Source organism: Vitis riparia, chromosome 10 (assembly GCF_004353265.1).
Source record: "Vitis riparia cultivar Riparia Gloire de Montpellier isolate 1030 chromosome 10, EGFV_Vit.rip_1.0, whole genome shotgun sequence".
Taxonomy (NCBI): domain Eukaryota; kingdom Viridiplantae; phylum Streptophyta; class Magnoliopsida; order Vitales; family Vitaceae; genus Vitis; species Vitis riparia.
The window spans coordinates 23,434,042-23,455,674 of record NC_048440.1 but is presented as its reverse complement, the minus strand read 5'-3'; the positions used below and the strand labels follow the sequence as shown (position 1 = coordinate 23,455,674).

Genomic DNA, 21,633 nt, shown 5'->3' with positions numbered 1-21,633 from the left:
TGTCCGGGCCTAATTCTGACTTGCTTAAATTATTAACGCCATAAGATTTTAGAAAATTGTTTCTAAATAATAAAAATAATATCATTTTATCAACCAATATCAATCTACATTGCAGCATTCCTCTTTATTACGAATTCAAATACTATAAATTGATTTACTTTACATTTTTTATTTTTTTGGACGTGCTAATAATAGTTTATCCGTTTTTATTTCCGAGAGGAAAAAAAAAACAGTAACAGCTGGATGAACACATTTGGAAGTTGTTTTTAAAATGATTTTTAGGTAATTTTTTTAGAATAGGAAAAAAAATGTTTTAAGAGTCTAATATTATACACAAATGTACAGGAATTTGTTCCCATATATTTGACTTTTCTACATAATTTTATTCCTAAAAAAATTTAAAAATTATTCACAAAACAGAGTGTGACCAAACAACTTTCAATTATCTTCTCTCCTCCCCGTTTTCCTTAGTTCAGGTGGTTTTTTTTTTTTTTTTTATAAATTAGAATGGTTGAAAAGCAGATGAAAGCAGAACAAAGAGCAAGACACGTGGCAGAAAGGGCAACTGAAAAATAATACTTAGGCATGCAAATCGGGTGACAGTTGAGGAGGACATTTCATATTTGTTATACTGACACTAGTTTTGAAGCAGTACCAATCTTCCAATTCCCCCACCATTTCTGTTTTTTCGTTTTCTCTGCCATGGATGTCATCTTTGAACCTCAGGGAGGGGAACCGTTCAGCCTTGAACTGGGTTTCTTCGATACTGTTCTTGAGATCAAAGAGAAGGTTCAGAAATACCATGGCATACCCGCTTCCAGACAGACCCTCTTCTTCAATGGCCACCTTCTCCAAGACAATCGTGACATCCCCTCCATCCAGATGTTCTACAACTGCCGCATTCAGATGATTATCTCTCCAGACCCACCCTCCGAGATGCCGCCGCCGCTCATCAACATCGAAGATTCTCCGCCCCCCAACAACCTTCAAGAAGACCCATCTCCTCCTCCGCCTCCGCCTCCACTTCCACCTCCACCTCCTTCCACCAAAATTCAAATACTCCTCAGAATCCCCACCTCCAAGATTCATCTCTCCATCGAGATGGATCTTGCTCACACCGTCGGGAGGTTGAAGGAGAAGATTCATGAAATGGAGGGCATCCCTGTTAACCGGATGGTGCTTTATTGGAGAGGGCGTGAGCTCCAGGACAGTCGTTCTTTACGTGACTGCGAGCTTTCTGATCGGTCGGAGATCGACGTCGGCATCAAGCCATTACCTGCGTCTGGTTCGGGGTCGAAGAGGCTGAAGCTGATGGTGATGTCCAAGTGCGGGACGAAGAAGGTTCCGGTGGAAGTGAACCCTTTGGACAATGTGGGAGAGCTGAGAAAGGAGCTAGAGAAGTTGGATCAGCGGTTTCAGTTTCATCTGCCGCCGGAAGGTTATTTCTTTATATACAAGCAGAATGTGATGGACGACGACCGCTCGTTTCGGTGGCATCATGTTGGGCAAGGTGATACTGTGGAGATCTTCAATGGCTGCGTTACAGGTGGATCCTGAACGTTGCTTCACCATTTCTTGGTTTCTTGGTTAGGGTTACAAGTCGTTAGAACAATTTGAGGCTACCATATAGCTATAGTTTTGAGTTTTCACTTGTCCATGATTAATGGTATAAGTCTACTGCTGCTATTCTTCAAGTGTTTCCGGGATTTTCTTTTCTTGTGTGGGTTTATGTTTGGAGGAAAACAACTTTTGTTTGAATGCAACTGCATTTCTTGAGTCATAGTGGCACCCAACTGAAATTTCTTGGTTGTGTTTGGGTGAAAGGAAAAGAACTTTTTTTTTTTTTTTTTTTTTTTTAATATCATTAATATTCAACCAGTCAAATAATATTTATAAACTTATTTTTTATTCTGGTAAATAATTAAATTATAATTTTGAGTACTTTTAATTTTGGACCCAAGTTGTAAGTTTCACTAAATTTTTTTTTAATAAATTTTGTGATTTTATTTATAATTTATATAAAGTTTTTACTATGTAATTAGCAATATAAGAATAAATAATTTTTATGTGATGATTTTGTTATACGAGGGCTTTACATTTAGTCTTTGTGTTTTATTCTTTATTAAATCATTATATTTATAGCTGGATTTAATATCAATTATTGGATTGAAACATATAATTGAAAAGCCTAAATAAAAGCTCCTGCACATGGGCCGACGCATTGGACGATTTTAATTTCGGAGTGATTGGAGCCCAGCCCAGCCCAGCCCAATACACGGTTGGAGGGAAGAGGTTAGGGCATGGAAGTTGCAACTTGCGTGCGGTTCTAGCTTCCTAAAAAGGCGGTGAATCCGAAGCTAAATTTCGAGAATCCTAACTGATTCTATTTCTACTACTATAAGTCCCAATTATATAATTCTGGGTTATACTTCTTTCCTTGTTCAATCTCCTATTCCAACATGTGGTTTTCCCAGTACCTGATCCAGAATTTTCCCTCCGATTCCTACTCTCTTGCTCGTGAGGGCTTTTCCGATCACTTGTTTCTCTAACATTTGTTTTCTTCCTTCCCGATATGGACTCCGCTGAGGATTTCGTGGAGAAAGATCCGTCTGGTCGATACGTTCGCTATAACGAGTTCTTGGGAAAGGGGGCATTCAAGACTGTGTATAAGGGTTTTGACGAGGACGATGGAACGGAGGTTGCGTGGTGCCAGGTTGACATCGACGACGTGTTGCAGTCGCCCGAGGAGGTTCAGCGATCCTTGTATGCGGAGGTAAATTTGATCAAGTCTTTGAAGCATGAAAACATAATTAAGTGTTATAATTCGTGGGTTAATGACGAGAAGAAGACGATTAACATCATTACCGAGTTGTTCACTTCTGGGAGTTTGAGGCAGTATCGGAAAAAGCACAAGAATGTTGATTTGAAGGCCATCAAGAACTGGTCCAGGCAAATCCTGAGGGGTTTGCACTATCTTCACACTCACAATCCGCCGATTATTCATAGAGATTTGAAGTGTGATAACATCTTTGTTAACGGGTTTAATGGGCAAGTTAAAATTGGGGATTTGGGATTAGCTATCGTTATGCAGCAGCCTTTTGCCCGGAGTTGCATCGGGACACCGGAATTCATGGCTCCCGAGCTTTACGACGAGGAGTATAATGAGCTTGTTGACATATACTCATTTGGCATGTGTGTTTTGGAGATGGTTACTGGTGAATATCCATATAGTGAGTGCACAAACCCGGCGCAAATATTTAAGAAGGTCACCTCTGGTGTGAAGCCCGCTGCTCTTAGCAGAGTGGGTGATCCTCAGGTTAAGCAGTTTATTGAGAAGTGCCTGGTTCCAGCATCTTTGAGATTGTCTGCAGAGGAGCTCTTGAAAGACCCATTCCTGGCTTCTGAAAATTCGAAGGATCGTGTTTGCAATACCCTGCTGTTATCCAATTTTATGCCCAAATTCATGAGTTCGCCAAAGCCTCAATCTTGTGTTAGTACGAACAATTTGGCTTCTGAAAGTTCCGAGGAGCTTGTTTGCAATCCCCTGCAGTTATCCCATCTTGTGCCCAAATCCATGAACTCAGCAAAGCTTCAACTCCTTACTCTACAGATGGACCCCGACTGGCAGAAGCTTTTGGTTGGCATGAGGAATAGAAGTTTGTCAATCATCTCTTCCTTTGCCCTTGCAAACAAAGGTCTTAAGCTCGATCTTGATGCAGTACACATGCAAAACCAGCAATGCCTTAGCCAACTCTTGAGGCAGAGGGAGGAAGTAGCAGAAGATGCAAAAGGGAGGTGGATCATAAAGAAGATACCTGTTATATGATGTTTGACTTTTCCTTCCCTTTGGCGAGCCCCCATTTCGTATGTTAGGAGATCATATTCTTTATTCAAGTTCTGATTCAGAGGAGTCTATAATAATACTCCATCTTCAATCCCATTTGAGATGTGAGGATTATTAACTGTTTGCTGTCTGATTTGAGATCCATGGTCTTATTTTATTCCTGTATGTTCGGTAGGAAGAAATTTTTAATATTCTATAGCAAAATTTTTTGCTCTTGTTTGTATATTACTTCAAAGCCTTGCTCTTCCAAATCCAGTTTTGGCCTGCGGTAATGTGATCAGGATTTCATCTCCTAAATTCTTATTTCAATGGAACCAAGAAACGGAAAGAGTTGCTCTAAATTCTGCCTTATTCCATGAGATCTAGAAGCACTTTCTGCAACTTTCTCGCACTGCATGGGTACTGATTTGTTGTTGAGTGTTTATGTCTAGCCATGTACTGAATGTATGTTAGAGTAGGGGTGTTGTCAGTTGGAGTTCTGGTTACATCTTCCATGATCCAACTGTTTGATAGGAAACTTGTGACCTCCATCAACCATCAGCTGGTAAGCTCTCCAGATACAAATTTTTTTTAAAAGAATTCTCTTCAGCATATTATATTCAATCTATCCTAACTGCAGTATACTCTGAAATGCTCTCCCAACACTAGGCTTATGCATTACTAAAAGGTAGAGAAACCTATTAAAGCGTCTTCCAATACCCTTTCTGAGAATAAGAAGATTACCCATTGCATGCCTCAAACGTTAGGATGTTTTCATGGGTTAGATAACCAAACATGGAATCGGTTCCGTACATGAGTTTGAATATGTTACTACTATTGGACCATCTCATCGGAAACCAATTGCTGATTGCTGTAGGCCTTGGCTTGGATACAAATCAATTTTTGGATTTGACCATCTCATCTCATCTGGAAACCAAGTGAGGGTATGCAACCCTTTTATGTCATTGCCTTAACTCTTAAGCGCAGTGTTGATGTACCCCAAGAGTTACAAATAAGTTTGAATTTTGTTTATCTCAGTTGAGTACAACAAATTTTCGACCAAATGCTTGTGAAGAATGAAGATCACTGTGTTTTTACATCCCCTGATGTCCTCTCATTGTTTTTCCACCCAAAGGAAAGGGTTATGTGCGGAATGCACATGGATCATTCAGGCTCAAGGCTGTTTAATGGGCTACGGCCCAACATGAAAACCATTTAAGGATGAAGTTATGAGCAAGTTGATCAAGGTTGAATCATTTACCAATGGGAAGTAGTTCCTTCACTCTACATACAAGTTCATATGCAAATGTAAGAATGAGAGACTATGCCAATAGCTAAAATTGAAGGTTCTTGAGAGGGATTTAGTTGAAAGATTTGAGCACTGAAACACTCATAATCTGATTTGAATGACAAAACAATCAAATGGTAAAATACATAAAAGGTCACTTTGACATGATTCAAAATTTATTTGTTCCAAATGTGGATCACCTACTCAAACCTCAATCTTGGTGGTGATGTTAATCGTGGTGTGTATGCGTGTTAATGTTTAGTGATATTAATAATTGTCCATTAATAACAGAAAAACTAAAAGAACAACTGAGAAATAAAATGAAAAAAAACAATAGATTCATATAACTGTTTTCTAAACGCACATTTCTGGTTTAGAACCACACGGATTGTCCCTGTCCCTGTGGCCAAAACCAACTCTATTAGAATTTAGACCGGCTCATTGAAAAGTCTTTCTGTAGCACAAATATCTTTTAGGAAGAAGGTTAGATTTTCATGTTTGTCAGTGTGCCCCCACCAACCATACAGGGTGTGGCTCCATTTGCTGCTCTGTGAGACAATCCTCCCTGTAATAGTCATGGGCCCAAGCCCCATGTTTGTCTAATAATTGCATTAGAATGTGAATCTCCAACATCAGATCCCTGGAATCACCGGCAAAACCACCTCCATTATTGTTTTACTGACCTCATGGTACACCACCCATAGTGGATGTGGCTCTACCTCTCCGACAAAAGATTTGAATTGTCAAAAATATGTATAGGATCACAAATAAATGAGATTTTAAAATATGTATAAAATACATATTTTTTCAAAAAATTACACTTTAATATTAGACTCAAATCTTAATATAGAAGTTGTCACAATTACCTTGTTTGGGTTAAAACTAATGAACAAGGCAATATTTGTGTAATAGAGGTAAAATGTGTTGGTTTTGTGTTGAAATGTTCAATCACTTGATTTTCAATAATGTTGAAATGTAAACTTTCGTATCTCTTAACCATTTTCACAAGCCAAATCAAAAACTATATATATGGTTGATGATACAACATTTTTATTTTTATTTGTCAGAATTATGCAATCGTACAAATATTTTAACTTTTCAATTTAAGTGCACTATTCATTCATGTATTCCAGTATTTTTTTTTTTAATTTATTCCAAATTTACCCTCAAAAGTTCCACTACAACCCCTTCTGCTCCTCTCTTTCCCCCTTTTCCCTTCTTCTCCCACACACGCAAACCCATGTTGCCATCTTCATCAGTTCATCTTCATCACATCCGGCGTCAACGCCCACCCACAGGAACCACCTGCCCATCACCACCATCCCTCACGTCAAGGGCAAACCCACTGTTGCCACCGTCGTGCTAGTCATTGTCGATCACCAGTCGCCGTCGACGTCGTCGACATAGTCGATCTGCGACACTCTCCTTATTGTTCCTCATTCCGCCACCAAATGGAAAAAAAAAGATAGAAAATGGGAGAAACAAAGAAGGAGCTTCCATCCCTCACTTCCACGGTAGACCCATTGTCGTTGCCATCACGCCAATTATTGTTAGCCACTAGTCGTTGCCAATGTTGCCATTGTCGATTGGTGACATCCCCTCACCATACTCTTCCTCATTCCACCAATTAAAAAAAAAAAGAGGAAGAAAGAGAGAGACAGAAGGGGTTGACGTACGACCTTTACAGGTAATTTTGGATGGATAATTTTTTTCTCCGTTTTACACTTTTTGTTTAAATCGGTGTATGATTGCATAATCCCCCTTTCCCCCACCCCCACCTTTCTGTTTTCTCGGGGTGATGGCCAACATACGGTGATTTGAAAGATATTGATTATAAGGATATGATTGAGATCATTGAACCCATGACCCATGATCTGATTGAGACATTGCACCTGCCTTTCCAGAATCTTCAAAGGCTCATCATCCATGCCTCTCCAACTATTACTACTAGTCTACTACTACTGAACTGCATCCAGTTGCTTCATATTTGTCAAATGGAACAAAGTATAAGTGGGCAAATTTCTTATAAGAGAATCCCAGTACTAGTGCCCCACCCAAGTCTCAATCCCCAAAAATCAGAGACTAGTTTTGGCTCCCATCATCCTTGTGTCCGAATTTTCATTGGTGTTTTTGGGTTCTGTGCGCCCAATCACAGCCAATGAGCCAAATATCCAAGATATCAATCTCTCACCAAATATATCTATGGATTAAGAAAATGGATATTAGATTTGGTTACATTACATGGGTATCTGTCAAATTTGTATGTATTGTTCGGTCATCTCTCATTTATGATTTATCACGAGTTGATTTATGACTCCAAACATTGAACCACACTCAAACTTATAATAATACACTAATAAGTCTTTTCACACAATCACAATCACTTAAAAGAATAATAATTTTGTACTCGGAAGAACTTTTTCACCATGAAGATCTTATATTTTTTTTACAATTAACCACTATATATCAGTGTTGGCTGTAGTATATGAAAAGTGTAGTTCATATTCATCTATATTTCGAAATTATGTTCATTTTTCTCTTCTATACTCTTCTTTTGGTTTTCATTCATTCCCCAAAATCCTAATCCCATGTACTTTAATTTCCTCTTTTTCTCAAAACCCTATCCCCATGTGCTTTAATTTCTTTTTCTTTTATGTGGATTTAACTGTCTTTCAAAAACTATTTTGTTTAACCATCTCTTATTTATAATTTAATGTAACTTATTATTAGTATTATAATCTCATTTATTTATATTTTGAATTCATTCAATTATATAATTCGACCATTTAGATTTCGTTTAGTAGTCTAATGTTTTATCGTTTACATGGATGTCGTTATCACGCGTGTGTATTCACGGGTAACTTGGCAATTTCCAAACATCAATTACACTCAAACTTAGAATATTACACTAATTTTTCTTCCCACTCTGGCCCATGATAGCCTACAAGTATATCTACCACTTACAGAAGAAAGGACAAAAAAAGGGGACTGTGTACAAGATGACCTCTAACGGGTCTCTTTCACTTTGAACACATCATGTTTAGGTAGATTCCGCGCTAATAATATTATTCTAAACCTTCTTCTGATTTATGTGAAAGATCATTTGACACATGTGCACCTGTTTGTCATTTTTTGTATGCCTAGCCGCATACACATTTTGAGATTTTTTTTGCAGGGCTCGGGAGTTCTCACAAGTTGCATGATCCTGCGCTCACTGAAAATTTTGTCCGGCCCTATAGGATACTGGAGTATGAAAAGGCAGAAGTTACTGAAAATTCTTTTCCCCCCTCCATCCCAAAACCATCAAATTCCTTGTACTTTTCGAAAATGTTCATAAAATGCAGTATCTCTCTCGGTGAATCATTGACAGCCATGGCTTTTTCTTATTATTATATAACAACTGAAAAGTGTTGGGTCTTCCTCTTATTCTTGTGGGGAGCCATAAACTTGGACCACATCCCTTCGCTTCGTTTCACTGTCTCTACTAAACAACTTGGTTGAGAATTCTATGGCCAAGCCCTTTGTTTAATTTTCTGATCAGTTTTTATCTGTCTCTTAACTCCTCAAATATGACAAAAGAAGGGGAAGTGAAAGCAGCAATCCGATAATGGAAAGAGTATTAGGCCGCATGATTTTGTCATTTGCAGACCAACCGATTCAACCACCTATCAAAGCAGTGAAAAGAAGGGAGAAAAATAAAATACATGGCTCACTTTTCTCAACTACCATTCTTCACTTTCTCACCCACCATCCATTCTTCTCTAAAGCACCACTTTTCTGCAGTCTCCTCTCCTTCTAACTAATATATTAACACTTAAAGTGCCCCTCTATTGCCCCAACAGCAAGCTTCTTAGTCTGATAGGCTCTCTTCATTAAATTCCCCTGGTGGTAGGTGGTGAGTTTGAAATTAAATCTGCGGTCTCTTTGTTCTCTTCAGTTCTTATGGCTGACTCGGAATACTCTACTTCTAATGACACTTCTTGTGTTGATTCTCAAGGTACACAGTTGATATTACTCTCTATTTCTCTACTCTTTCCTCACCCCCATGGGATTTCATGCCCTTTAGAATTTGCTTGTTTGTTATGTGGAGTTTTTGCATGGGTTTCTCTGCTACATACTTGTAATGTTTGTTTCAGTGGATAGAGCCATATATAAGTTATTAATTCTGCATGTTCTCAAGCTCAAAATTTCCTCTCTTTGTTTCTTTACTGTTATTTTCTGTTTGTTTCAGAGCAAAGCAGCCAAGAAGCTAAGCTTGAATTCTCTGAAGACGAGGAAACACTGATCATTAGGATGTTTAATCTGGTTGGAGAGAGGTGGGCCCTTTCTTTTTTCTTTCCCCCCCTATTTTTCTAATGGGTCTTCAGTCTTCTAATAAGTCTATGTTTGAAATCACCGTGATCAGGTGGGCTCTAATTGCTGGGAGGATCCCTGGGAGAACAGCAGAGGACATTGAGAAGTACTGGAATTCAAGATACTCAACCAGTGAGTGAATATTGGGAAATTTTTTTTGGTGGTTTTCTCTACAAAAGCAAGGGTTTATTGGAGAGTTGGAGGAAGATTACAGATGGTTGGGAATTTGAAAGATCTCGAGTTTTTCTTCAATCCCTGTTAGGAGAGAAGATTTGCTCTTCATGTTATTACTCTGTTTGATATTTCAAGTTTCACTGTTTGTTTACCTAACATCATGATTCCATGTGGGTGAAAATATGGTTAATCAAGCTCGAGTGTATAAAATTGTTCCTCTACTTTCTGTTTGTTTCCATGGAAATGGCTCCAGCTTTGAATTTGTTTTTCTGTTGCATCACACATCAACATGCTGATCCTTTTACACCATGTGATTGATTAGCCTAGACTTTTTTAATGGCAATATTCTTCAAATCTCCAGCTTTTCAACTCCATTGGGGAGTTTTTTTTTGTCTCTCCAACTTGCAAAGAAAGTTGAATCGGAGCAGATGCTGTCGCTATAGCTCATGGCATTTTCAGCAGAAGCCTTTTTTTTTTTTCCACAGAAACAAACAAAGAATAGGGAACCTGCTTTTATTTTATCCACTCTTAAGCTTGAAAGTGATGCTGGTGAAAGGGACTGTACGTGGTAAAATATTTTGGAATAGAACAGAATAATTTTCTAAGTCTAAAAAATATATTTGACAAAAGTTATTTTACAAAAAAATTGTTATGAAAATAGATGTATTTAGAAATATTTTGATAAAATGTTCTTAACAATGATGGAAAATATAAAGAAAGCTTTAAGAAATTTTATATCTTTCTGGAAAAGAAAAATTATATTTGAAATTTTAAACAAAATTTTATTATTGAAAATAATTTAAAAAGAATGATTCCTAAAAACTATATTTGGAGACCCAAGTAATCCTAGGCGCTTGAAATATCAAATATACTCTCAACCAATGACTTGGATGATGCGTTTGATAATAGTACTCTCAAGTGCGAAACCTGGAGTTCCAGATGGGGATTTGGGACAAAGTCAGACCTCTGGAGCAGCTTCAACCGGATAAAAGAAACATGGTATTTAGCTCCACTTAATTTAAAATTCTCATCAAGCAATAATTCAGTAACCGAATCTTATCCTTACACTGCTGATTACGATAAAGGAAGGCAGGAAAACAAGTGAATGTGGGCGCGGACCCATGCCCCAACAAACAGACCAAACATTCAACTCTCTCTTTGTAGGATCTGTCCACCTTAAAACTTAAAAAGGGGAGGGGGGTGGATTATACAAAAGGTTTTATAAGAACACTAAATAAAAAGACTGCAAACCTGCAAAACTTATTTTCAAATTTATTTATTTTTTCAATAAAACTTTTCAAACACAACCTTGAATTCTGATCCATAGAAACCAACCAGGTGCTAGTCTGGATAACAGAATGAGTTTCAGTCGACAAGGCATTCTAAAACCAATGGAATTGCTGAAGAGGCTAATGAAAAAAGCGCCAGATGAAGACTATAGGCCACATAGACTGACAAGTTGCAACTTGCAATATTAGCTTACACGAGTAGAATTTCATGACACTACCATGATTATAATGGGAAAAATGCAAATTAGTGATTGTTTGTGACCTTTTGAAGCCTCAATTACAAATTAGGTAAGCTCTAACTTAATGATAGAGACCAAAGCTTGAGAAAAAGGCCAAGGTTGAGCATAGAACACCAACTAGTATCTGCTTCGTATTATACATTGCTTTGTTTATACAACTTGGTGTCCAGCACTTGCTTCCCACACATTGCACACACTCCTGCACAACAACAGTGCTTCAAGAATATGCTGTTAAAATTAAAATAGAACTAGCAAGCATGGTATATAGCCATCGAATAATGTTACCTTTTGTGTAGGCACAGGTGTGACAGTACTTGGCATCCTGGTGTACTTGCTGCTTGCAAATGATGCATTTGGTTGTCCCATAAGGAGTCCATCTGCCAAAAGAGAAAGTCAGCTTCTGGATAAATGTGTAACAAAGATTGCAAACTATACCAGGCAACTTGGAAAACATCAGTCAAGGGAATGGTTAAAATGGCCAAGTCCATCCAGGAATATGATCAAACATAACCATAGCTTAGATAGCTTGCCTCCCACCATATATTCTCATTTTTTCATTAATCCTATGATCCACTGAGGAATGGAAAACAAATGAAATAATTTATTTTAAAAATTAATGTTATTAGACATATTCCTGATAATATGAGTTAATATCATCAATACCTATATTTATGGCAGCAGTAATGGAACCTACCAAGCAACAAAACAATTACTGCTCAAATATGATAAGGTGGTTTTAAGTTTTATTACTCTACTCTACTCTACTGTGGTGTACTGTAGAGTTTTGACATCAACAATAAAGTAAACAAACATGGCCAGCAGTGAAGAATAATATTTTTGACTTTGTTTACAATCTCGATGTCTTAGTCAACAAGGATACTATTCACATGCAGTTTTTATTCCTCTGTAAGTCAGCATGCTATGGCCCAAAAACTCACTTATATTTCAAAATATAATTCTTACTTTGTCAAATCCTTCTCCATCTATTACAGCCAGCAACATGAATCTCTTTTCCCATTTGCTTAATCTACAGCTAAGTTTTTCTAGATTCATGTTTAAAAGGGCATGAGTGCTTGGCAAGTTCTATGCTGGCTGCAACCTAATGCAATGCCCTTCATCCTTTCTAAGAAATAGGTGTCCTAACATTACTCTTTTTTCAAATCATCAAGGTGTCAGCATTTGGATTTAGAGATCAGAAATTTCTTTATTAGATCTTTGTTTACTAGGTCACAGGGTTTTATAGGATTTGATAATGACTCTCCTTAGGTTTCATCAATAGCTTATGTGAGGGTTAGATTGGTATGGGGGCCTTTTGCCTTTGTTGTTTTCCTTCCTTTGATGATCCTTTTGTGGTTATGTACTTAGGTTGTGCATCCTTTTTGTCAGGCACAACATACATCTCTAGTTTCTGTATAAGAAACATTTCTCCAAAAAGCCCCACTGATGATGTATTTGTTATGGTATTATACTGTTACTGAATCAGACTGGGCCAATCAGTTCAGTTGGTGACAGAGGAAAACTAATGTCAAGGTCTTTGAACTCAAGCTATCAGCCATTGTAGAACAACATTTTTTTTTTTTGATAAGTAAATAAAAATAGTATTAAAAAGCACCAAAAAGGGGCGCACCAAATTACACATGATATATGCAATGGCTGTCAAAAGGTGCCTGTAAAAGGAAAGGGAGAACAAAAAACTACTCCCCTCCTCAAAATGAATCCAACCAATCAATGAAGTTTGAACAAACAATTTTCCTGTTAACAACTGCCGTTAAATAACATTTGTGAGACTCTAGTAACCAACAAATCTAACCCAGTGGCTTTTTAAGTTGGACAGTGTTTGAACACGTCTACGATATGCTCCTAGAGTGTTTGGATACGTCTAGGATTTACTCCCGAAAATATAAAAAAGAAAAAAAAATTAAATAGCAGCATCAAGATCCCTACTCATCAAGATCATAATCTTTTTGGCATGCATTCAAACCTTAAAAAATAATTAGTTCTTATGTTTGGCAAAAACTCATTACAAGTTTCTGACTTCTGATAGTTGATAAAATTTGATACATTCACTTTGAATCCTAAAGATTTTGCAGCAAAAGTGAGAGATAGAGAGAGAGTGAGAGACAGGGGAGAGGGAAGGGGGGAGCAATATTCAAGTACCACCTGAACCAACCAATACAATAAACATGAGATTTAAAGAGGGACAAGAAAACATGAAAGATAATTCGTTTAGATGGAGGCATGTATTTTATAAATACCTTCTGATAATTCCAGCATTCCATCAAATTATAAGCAAGTAGTTCTAATTCTCAAAAAAGAAGTGGCCTCTCTATCAAGTTTATGCTCTTCTTAGCAGGTCAATAAAGCCTATTTCAACATCTTTTCTTAATGAGTTTCATGCTAATTGCTGCCAGTCTAGCCCTTTTCTATTTTCCTCCATCTTTTTTTCATTTGTTCAGTTCCAGAAATATTATTGACAGTGCCAATCAAAAGGTGGCACACCATAGTGCACAGGAAGTGTTAGTTCCAATCAGTCATTCCATCAATCTACCACCATTTTTCACCAATCCACCCCCCTTCCCATGCAATTCCGGGATCTCATGTGTTACACTTATCAAACCCTCCTATCTTCAGAGTTCAAACACCAAATAGCAAAGATGTCCTAGGCATGATCTTAGCCCATTAAATCACATTCCTCTAGTTCCATGCCCTTGCTTTCTCCATCCCCATTAGACCCCTATCAATCTCACTTCCCTTCCATCCATCCATCCATCCATCAAGTGAAAGGCACATAGAGATATACAAACATGGGCAATCATCACCTTGTCTAGAATCAATGACCCCAATAATTATCAATAATCAAACATAACATGACCCTCGTGCCTAGATTATCAATCAACTAAAGAGTAAGTATCAAGCCCTCAACAAAAATCAAATAGAAAAAGATTGAAAGAGCCCCCCATGCAATTCAAACCACCTTAATAATTCCTACAGCACACCGAAGACATTACCAATGCATATCCTCAAATTCTACTATTCTAGAAGAGTAGCGGTATCATATTTGATTATTATCATTATTACTACGAATGTTTCACTGCACAACCCTAAAACTATGTTGGTCGAAAAACCGTAGAACAACCCATAGATGAATCAAGCAACAAAATTGAGGGCAAAGAAAACATGGGCAATTGAAGAATTACCGGTTCTTCTTGGAGAGGAGCTTGTTCTCGTTGATTTTGCGACCACCGCCTTCGGTAGTGTTGCTGGCTCCTTCCTTCCACTTGTCCGGCACTATCACCTTCGAAAGCTTCTTCTCACCTGAAACCCATGAACCCAAAATCAAAGCTTTGACCTTCAAGGGAATTGAAACATAGAAAACGAAGGATCGAGGAGAATTTAGAAGCTTACACTTGTCGCACACCATTCTTCGTCTTCTGGATTTCCCTTTTTTCAGTTGCAGAGCCCTAAGTAGGGTTCGAGAGCCCAATACGGTTAGAATTGGAGTTGGATATAGAAACTCGGCCCACCTACTAAATCCTATGATTCCTTAATGAATAGAAGTATATTACATACGTAAACTTGCTCATGTATATCAGGATTAAACAAAATTCCGATTTTTTTTTTTAAATAAGTTTATATTATTAGAATTTGAAATATAATATAAATCATGTTCTTTAATTCCTTTATAGGAACCAATATCATCTCTTGTATTAAATAAAAATAAAGATTGACGGTCCAACTCCACATCTATTTTCTTCAAAATCCCTTAAATTCTTTTTCCCATGCTTATAGAAATAATAAAAACATCCAATTTCCAATTTTATTTAAAAATAACAAAACTTTAAGCTCCTAGTTAGGCCAGGGTTTCCATTTGGATTGAATCACCAATCACTCATCTCAGTTAAATGATTAATACCTTCTTTTTAAAACCAAAAATCTCTTCTCCCACCCACTGCCCTACAATGCAGCAGAGCTCCATACTTTAGAATTCAATAATTAAATAAATAGAATTAAATTCCCAATATCCCAATACATTAATAACATGAAAAAAAATACACCATTTTATATCTAATCCACATAAAAAAAAAGAAGGGGGTTGTTGGAATATGTGTCCATTTATAGTTCATTAATCCCATGGACTCAATGAACACTCCTCTAGCATTTGAGGGTATCTTTCTGTGTCCTTGCAATAGTCATAAATGACAAGGTTCCTCTCCACCCAAGCGAAATCCATCTTCTGGGAATCAGAGAGGTGCCAAGCTTCATACTGATCCCACCAGTTTTGAGTCGTGGTGGAGACACATGCAGGGTATGGATCCTCCCACTGGCACCCATCAACACTGAAGTCCTTGTAAGATGATACAAATGGGGCCTTCTTCCAATCTGTCTTCTCCATCCCACCTCTTGTGGCCCAGTCATCTGCATTCCATATACTGGAGAACAGGTACATGGGCTTCTCATTGGGGAAGAAGTTGTTTGCTTTCCCATTGTTTTTGTATACCCTGATTGGAACTCTATCCACAACGAACCTGTTAAATTAATGTCTGAGTGTTAGTACCCAAGAATCATCATCCCATATTCTGCTTAATTATACTCTATTTTACATCAAAGATGCCCTTAGATTTAGAATTGAATGATCCCCATTCATTTAAGTGGAACTTACTGCATACAATCAGTTAATAATGTAGCTGCAAAACCCAACTATTACTTGAAAGAAAAAAACAAACGAGTCAGAGGTTGTCTGTTAGCCCTAGGATTTTATGTTGTATTTGCCTTGGGATTTGGTGTGATCTCAAATGTCATAAAAAGGGGCATAGTCATTTGACTAATGGTGAATAGATTTTCAAATGAAGTGATTAGGTTTCAAGTTTGTGAAGCATCATATTGGGAAGAAGCTTCGACCATTACTTGATAACTCAAGGACTAAGTGGAGGATTTTGTTAGCCTGGGATTTGATGTTGGCATGTCCATCTAATGATGAATATATATTTTTGATGACATGATTAGGTTTAATCAATGATGATAGCGTTTAGGGTTATTGGATGAAGGATTGTAACAATATTTTTCCTCAGAAATAAAAGAATATAGTAATGACTTGTTTATGGACAATCAATTGATTTTCAGCCGAAAGAAGATGTATGGTTGGTGTATTATTCTAATTAATTTCTAAGTTGTAACAACACATTACACATTAGAGCAAAATATGACTAATGAGTAGGTACATATTATTAACACAACATTAGGAGGAAACAATATTGCTTGAATAAAGAGTGGAACTTACAAAATCTGCTCGTTATTCCAAAGGATGGAGTATGAATGAAACTCCTCAGTGGGGTCGAACCAAAGCATGTGCCTCATCTCACGGCCTCCAGTGCCATTCTTATATACATTTGTCTGAATGAGATAAGGTTCTCCACTTCTGTTCCCCAAAAACTCTATGTCTAGCTCATCCCTCTCTGGCCCTGCTCCATTTTCTGAGCACATCTGCCCATTATTTTTCCCTTTTAGCACCTTACTCATATTTCAGAAAAAGCTTCAAAAAGAGAGGTCAGGGGGCTTACATAATAAGCTGTGACCACACCGGCAGAGTCACCGCCGACCAGCTTGAGCTTCATGCTGAACCACCCAAATCTGTATCTTTGTTTTGTCTGAAACCCACAACCTGATGGAAGAAGTTGGAAAACCTTGCAAATAAATGGAAAGGAATGGGAGAAATCAAGAGGGAAAAGCATGCATTGCATACCTGTTTCTTTGTCCAAGGAGAGGTACCAGATCTGCCCATCTTCAGACGTTTTGAAATGGTCCTCGGACCACATTATATCAAAACTATCTTCAAACGAGCTCTTTGACTGACCTTCTGCTTGGGATGGAGGGCAAGAGGCAGCCATGAGAGCTGCAATGCAGAGAAGAATAGGCACTGGAGAAGCCTGCAACTCCATTTTGGGTTGCCAATGGTGGATCTTTGAGAAGAAGATAATCACTCCTTTTCAAAAGAAGCTTTGATCTGCTTACCCACCTAAACCATCCAAAAACTAGAGAACCCAGAAGGCAAACACTGAAAAATACAGGCTGCCATGGCCTGTAATGAGCCTCATAACAAAAGAAATAAAAATGGAAGTGGGGTCACATGTTGGCACACAAGAACATGAGTGTGATTTGATTGGTTATAGAATAATCGAAAGTTCTTGGCCTTGACAACTGTATTTGCGGGTCGGGTTATTGTGAACTTCCAGAAGAGACAAAAGCTCAAAATAATTGAGAATTGACTGCATATATGCCATTAGGGAAAAAAAAAAAGAACTGTTAATGGGTTCCTGATGCTTGTTTTCTTTACCACTTTTGATCTTCTCTACTTGTTTGTTTTGCTTTTGTGTGACAAACGCATAATCAGTGGCATTAAACAAAGATTAACTCCTAGTGGAAGCACAGAAAGCGAGCTTTCTTGGTAATAGCCATGACCAATATGCTAAATCAGTGTCCAAGAGAATGAAAAGGATTAAAGAAAAGAGTGTGGTTGGTTGAGCCTCGCTGCCAATGACCCAGCAAACATTGGCTTGAAGGCTGCACATGCCGTGTGGGTGGTGGTGATCGGTGAAGAGAGTGATGGAGGAGAGAGCTGATAGTGGTCCACCGTCCACCCAATTGAATAAGTGGGGAGTTCTCATTCATCGACTGATTGTGATGGCACTGGCAGAGACCTGGTATCAAGTACAGTAATACAGAAAGGCATATACGTTTTTTTTTTTTTTTCCTGAGCAATTTTCTTGAATGGTAGCTGTGAAAAACTTTTACCTTCCCTTTCCTTTGATTAAGAAAAAAAAGATATTTTGTGTAAGGTGGGTTATTTACCTTCCCTTTCCGTGATTGTGTTGATGATTCAAATGAGTACTTGTGATATCTTATATATATACACACATATGTAACAAACTCTTTTATTTTAAAATCTTAAAGATTAAAATTATTCTATTTATTTAAAAAATGAATTCCTAGACAAAACCATCCTATTTTTAAAGATTTTCATGAAGACCACCTCTTTAAAGATAGGATTTCACGTTATCTTAATCCAAGGCTTATGTGATCAAATCTAATGGTATTTTAGGTCATGGAGTAGGCAAGTGGGGTGGGGGGTGGTATTCAAAGAAAATAAAAAGTCAAAACTCAAGAGACTATTTTGTATTATGATATGATGAGGTCACAGACTCACATGCAGTGAAGGTGTCGGTGGAACATGGGAATGGCATGCTGGATCTTCAATCTCAATCTACGTACTTTCATATTAAACTTATATTTACAAGATATGTAAGTAGATTTTTCTCCATCCTGACAGTTTGGCCGAGTGGTCTAAGGCGCCAGATTTAGGCTCTGGTCCGAAAGGGCGTGGGTTCAAATCCCACAGCTGTCATTAATCGCTTGTGACCCATGGGAATTTGGATTCCTTTATAGCTTTTCCCTTTTTTGTTTTTTTTGTCCCAATATTTGATTAGTTTGATCCACTGGTCTAATGCGCCAAATTTAGGCTTTGCTTCGAAAGGCATGAGTTCAAATCCCATTGGTTGTCCTTATTTTGTTATGAGCCCATTGGGTGTTTCTCCTTAATTTTTTTGCCCAATGAGGCCTATAGCAAACTCTGGCTTCCTAGAGACAAACATAGATGAAGTTAGAGCTATAATATCCTGTAGCTTAATTGGGAGAAATATTTGAACATTAGATTTAATTTAAGTTATTAAACACTTAAAATAATAAATAAAAATAAATATTTTTCATAAATTTTAAATATTTGTTATCTTAATTATTTATGCCCTTCCTTAGATATTTTTCTCTAATAACCTCTTTACTTAATATTAATAAAGATGGCGATATGTTAATTCATTTAGAAAAAGTTTAAAATTTGACTAAACTCACGTGGCTTTGAAATTTAGTGTTGTTAGGTAATATTACCAAATTATGGCAAAGCCCTAATGATGTACCAGGATGAGGCGAAGGTGAAGGACATATTTTAGGAAGGCAAAGCTGTGGTTCAGTAGATGACATAAAAATATCAAGATTCCAGAGTTGAGCCATGCCTCATCTTGTAAGTTGTAACTGCTTTTCCTTTTATCATGAATGGTTACTTTCACCTTTGATTTTTAGCCCATGACATGTTGCTTTCTATGATTACCAAATTGCATTCCACTTTTGATATCTCAATTTGTTGCATTGGGTTGGGAAGGCTTCTATTCATAAACTTATTGCTCTCGGTTCTTCAAATTTAAGTTGTATGATCCTAATTTTTATGCTTAAAAGATGGGAAATTCCATGCTACCCACGGCCATGGAAGACATAGTCCGTACCATTAGATAAATGCATGTAAATTAATAAAATCAAAGATAGAAACTGGTTAGGGGAATTGTCTTAAATGCTGAATTGAATCACAACTGTGATGGGGTTGTGGCCTCCACCTCAAAATCAAATATCAACAACTCATCAACCCACAAAAGTAGGAAACTGTAGATAGAAATAGAAATCCATGCATTGTGAGCCGTTCAAATTCTATCTCTCTTCATGTTCCACTCTTTTTGAAGATCTTTATTTCAGATATTTTCCCATCCCTCTCCTCCAAATCCATGCTTAAATACCCTGCTCTCTGCCCACTCAACGCCCATCACTCTTATCCATCTTCCCCCACTTCAGTCTTCATAGCCCATATCATCAATGGCGTCCATGGCTACCACTCTCACTTCTCTTTCTTCCAACCCAAAACCAGCTTTCTTCGACAACAAGTCCTCCTTCCATGGCTCTCCCATCTCCTATCGTGTCCTTCCCATCAAGGTCTCCCACCAAAGCCCCACAATTTCCATGTCCTCCGCCTCTCCATACGATCTTCAGAGCTTCAAGTTCGAACCCATCAAGGAGTCAATCGTTGCGCGCGAGATGACTCGCCGTTACATGATGGACATGATCACCTACGCCGACACCGACGTCGTCATCGTCGGAGCCGGCTCCGCGGGGCTCTCGTGCGCGTACGAGCTCAGCAAGAACCCGTCAATCCGTGTGGCGATAATCGAGCAGTCCGTCAGTCCCGGCGGCGGCGCGTGGCTCGGGGGCCAGCTGTTCTCAGCCATGGTGGTGAGGAAGCCTGCTCATCACTTCCTTGATGAGCTTGGCATCGAGTATGATGAGCAGGACAACTACGTTGTGATCAAGCATGCCGCTCTGTTTACTTCCACCATCATGAGCAAGCTCTTGGCCAGGCCTAATGTGAAGCTCTTCAACGCCGTGGCCGCTGAGGATTTGATTGTGAAGGAAGAGAGGGTGGCCGGCGTAGTCACCAACTGGGCTTTGGTTTCAATGAACCACGACACACAGTCCTGTATGGACCCCAATGTGATGGAGGCGAAGGTGGTCGTGAGCTCTTGCGGCCACGACGGGCCCTTCGGGGCCACAGGAGTCAAGAGGCTGAAGAGCATTGGGATGATTGACAGCGTCCCCGGCATGAAGGCCCTTGACATGAACACAGCAGAGGACGCCATTGTGAGGCTCACCAGGGAGATTGTGCCTGGAATGATCGTTACAGGCATGGAAGTTGCAGAGATTGATGGGGCTCCAAGGATGGTAATTTCTGAAAAAACTTTCCAATTCCACCATAGTTTTCCCATCCAACAAACAGAGGAGCTCTTGACTACCCTGATTGTATTGCTTCCTTGCGGTTAATTTTCTTTGCTGATTTTGCAGGGTCCTACCTTTGGGGCTATGATGATATCGGGGCAGAAGGCTGCACATTTGGCATTGAGGGCACTGGGGCAGCCCAACGCCATTGATGGGAACTACACAGAAGCTGAAACTATGCAACCAGAGCTGATTCTTGCTGCAGCAGAGACAGGGGAGATAGTAGATGCCTGAGAATTTGTACAAGGGCAGTTTAGATGACTGAGAAGTTGAATAAATAAAGAGAAAATGAGGACACTAAATAGGGATGAATGAGATTTATGTTGATATGATGGATTTGGAGGGATTGGGATTCGATTTCTTGTTCATGGGCTTTGATTAAAAGTAAAAGTAATGGGTAGTTTTTTTCTTCCAAGTTGCTAGCCATATGAACCGAAGACAATGATGAATAAGTCAAAATTCAATGGGATGAAATCAAAAGACCAGCCCGACTCGAATCTCTGGTTGTGTAATCCTGATAAATTCATGGCAGAGGCAGAGTGACTATAGCTGATAAATTCATCCAATTGCCATTCCTTTCCTGCCCATCTCCCATACCAAATCTCAACTTGATTCCGGGTTTGAATCCAAAAATCTCAACTTCCGTTCCAAAACTGTCCTTAAAAAATATATTTTTTGTTTAAATACCAAGTTAGACAAAATTTTGACTAACAAAGATTTCTTTTATAATTTTCTTGAATAAGCTTATCTATCATGTTTTTAAATTTAGAGTATGTTGACACAAAAATGGAAATTATGGAAATACTTTAGAATTTTTGCATTATA

General features: G+C 38.3%; 6 protein-coding genes and 1 non-coding gene across 7 annotated transcripts; 5 read left to right on the top strand and 2 right to left on the bottom strand.

The window, feature by feature from the left end:
* Window position 1: 1 nt before the first annotated feature.
* LOC117923858 (ubiquitin-NEDD8-like protein RUB2) lies at window positions 2-1,780 on the top strand. The gene has a single exon (XM_034842356.1). It carries the CDS (start codon window positions 703-705, stop codon window positions 1,555-1,557), a length of 855 nt encoding a protein of 284 aa, XP_034698247.1. The 5' UTR covers window positions 2-702; the 3' UTR covers window positions 1,558-1,780.
* Window positions 1,781-2,320: 540 nt separating this feature from the next.
* LOC117922900 (probable serine/threonine-protein kinase WNK4) lies at window positions 2,321-4,185 on the top strand. The gene has a single exon (XM_034841108.1). It carries the CDS (start codon window positions 2,573-2,575, stop codon window positions 3,824-3,826), a length of 1,254 nt encoding a protein of 417 aa, XP_034696999.1. The 5' UTR covers window positions 2,321-2,572; the 3' UTR covers window positions 3,827-4,185.
* Window positions 4,186-8,260: 4,075 nt separating this feature from the next.
* Window positions 8,261-9,900, top strand: LOC117923273 (MYB-like transcription factor ETC1). Its single transcript, XM_034841496.1, has 3 exons — window positions 8,261-9,108; window positions 9,343-9,427; window positions 9,517-9,900. The coding sequence occupies exons 1-3, from the start codon at window positions 9,054-9,056 to the stop codon at window positions 9,602-9,604; spliced, it is 228 nt and encodes a 75-aa protein (XP_034697387.1). The 5' UTR covers window positions 8,261-9,053; the 3' UTR covers window positions 9,605-9,900.
* A 1,101-nt stretch (window positions 9,901-11,001) lies between these two features.
* On the bottom strand, window positions 11,002-14,676 carry LOC117923328 (cysteine-rich PDZ-binding protein). The gene is made up of 4 exons (XM_034841580.1): window positions 14,572-14,676; window positions 14,364-14,481; window positions 11,452-11,543; window positions 11,002-11,365 (listed from the first exon to the last, which is right to left on the bottom strand). Exons 1-4 carry the CDS (start codon window positions 14,585-14,587, stop codon window positions 11,301-11,303), a joined length of 291 nt encoding a protein of 96 aa, XP_034697471.1. The 5' UTR covers window positions 14,588-14,676; the 3' UTR covers window positions 11,002-11,300.
* Window positions 14,677-15,137: 461 nt separating this feature from the next.
* Window positions 15,138-17,235, bottom strand: LOC117923339 (probable xyloglucan endotransglucosylase/hydrolase protein 8). The gene is made up of 4 exons (XM_034841594.1): window positions 16,907-17,235; window positions 16,725-16,825; window positions 16,445-16,647; window positions 15,138-15,692 (listed from the first exon to the last, which is right to left on the bottom strand). Exons 1-4 carry the CDS (start codon window positions 17,100-17,102, stop codon window positions 15,290-15,292), a joined length of 903 nt encoding a protein of 300 aa, XP_034697485.1. The 5' UTR covers window positions 17,103-17,235; the 3' UTR covers window positions 15,138-15,289.
* A 1,250-nt stretch (window positions 17,236-18,485) lies between these two features.
* TRNAL-UAG lies at window positions 18,486-18,565 on the top strand. Its single transcript has one exon. It is a non-coding gene; the product is annotated as a tRNA-Leu (tRNA).
* Window positions 18,566-19,791: 1,226 nt separating this feature from the next.
* Window positions 19,792-21,230, top strand: LOC117923467 (thiamine thiazole synthase 2, chloroplastic). The gene is made up of 2 exons (XM_034841766.1): window positions 19,792-20,754; window positions 20,875-21,230. Exons 1-2 carry the CDS (start codon window positions 19,855-19,857, stop codon window positions 21,040-21,042), a joined length of 1,068 nt encoding a protein of 355 aa, XP_034697657.1. The 5' UTR covers window positions 19,792-19,854; the 3' UTR covers window positions 21,043-21,230.
* The last annotated feature ends 403 nt before the right edge of the window (window positions 21,231-21,633 follow it).

Coding starts and splice junctions, on each gene's coding strand:
- LOC117923858 (XM_034842356.1), top strand. CDS start 703: ATGGATGTCATCTTTGAACCTCAGGGAGGGGAACCGTTCAGCCTTGAA.
- LOC117922900 (XM_034841108.1), top strand. CDS start 2,573: ATGGACTCCGCTGAGGATTTCGTGGAGAAAGATCCGTCTGGTCGATAC.
- LOC117923273 (XM_034841496.1), top strand. CDS start 9,054: ATGGCTGACTCGGAATACTCTACTTCTAATGACACTTCTTGTGTTGAT. Junction 9,109..9,342: donor TTCTTGTGTTGATTCTCAAG/GTACACAGTTGA, acceptor TGTTTGTTTCAG/AGCAAAGCAGCCAAGAAGCT. Junction 9,428..9,516: donor TTTAATCTGGTTGGAGAGAG/GTGGGCCCTTTC, acceptor CACCGTGATCAG/GTGGGCTCTAATTGCTGGGA.
- LOC117923328 (XM_034841580.1), bottom strand. Junction 11,544..14,363: donor CTCCTCTCCAAGAAGAACCG/GTAATTCTTCAA, acceptor CTCTTTTGGCAG/ATGGACTCCTTATGGGACAA. Junction 11,366..11,451: donor CACCTGTGCCTACACAAAAG/GTAACATTATTC, acceptor GTTGTTGTGCAG/GAGTGTGTGCAATGTGTGGG.
- LOC117923339 (XM_034841594.1), bottom strand. CDS start 17,102: ATGGAGTTGCAGGCTTCTCCAGTGCCTATTCTTCTCTGCATTGCAGCT. Junction 16,648..16,724: donor GTGTGGTCACAGCTTATTAT/GTAAGCCCCCTG, acceptor AATAATGGGCAG/ATGTGCTCAGAAAATGGAGC. Junction 15,693..16,444: donor TGGAATAACGAGCAGATTTT/GTAAGTTCCACT, acceptor TTAATTTAACAG/GTTCGTTGTGGATAGAGTTC.
- LOC117923467 (XM_034841766.1), top strand. CDS start 19,855: ATGGCGTCCATGGCTACCACTCTCACTTCTCTTTCTTCCAACCCAAAA. Junction 20,755..20,874: donor TTGATGGGGCTCCAAGGATG/GTAATTTCTGAA, acceptor CTGATTTTGCAG/GGTCCTACCTTTGGGGCTAT.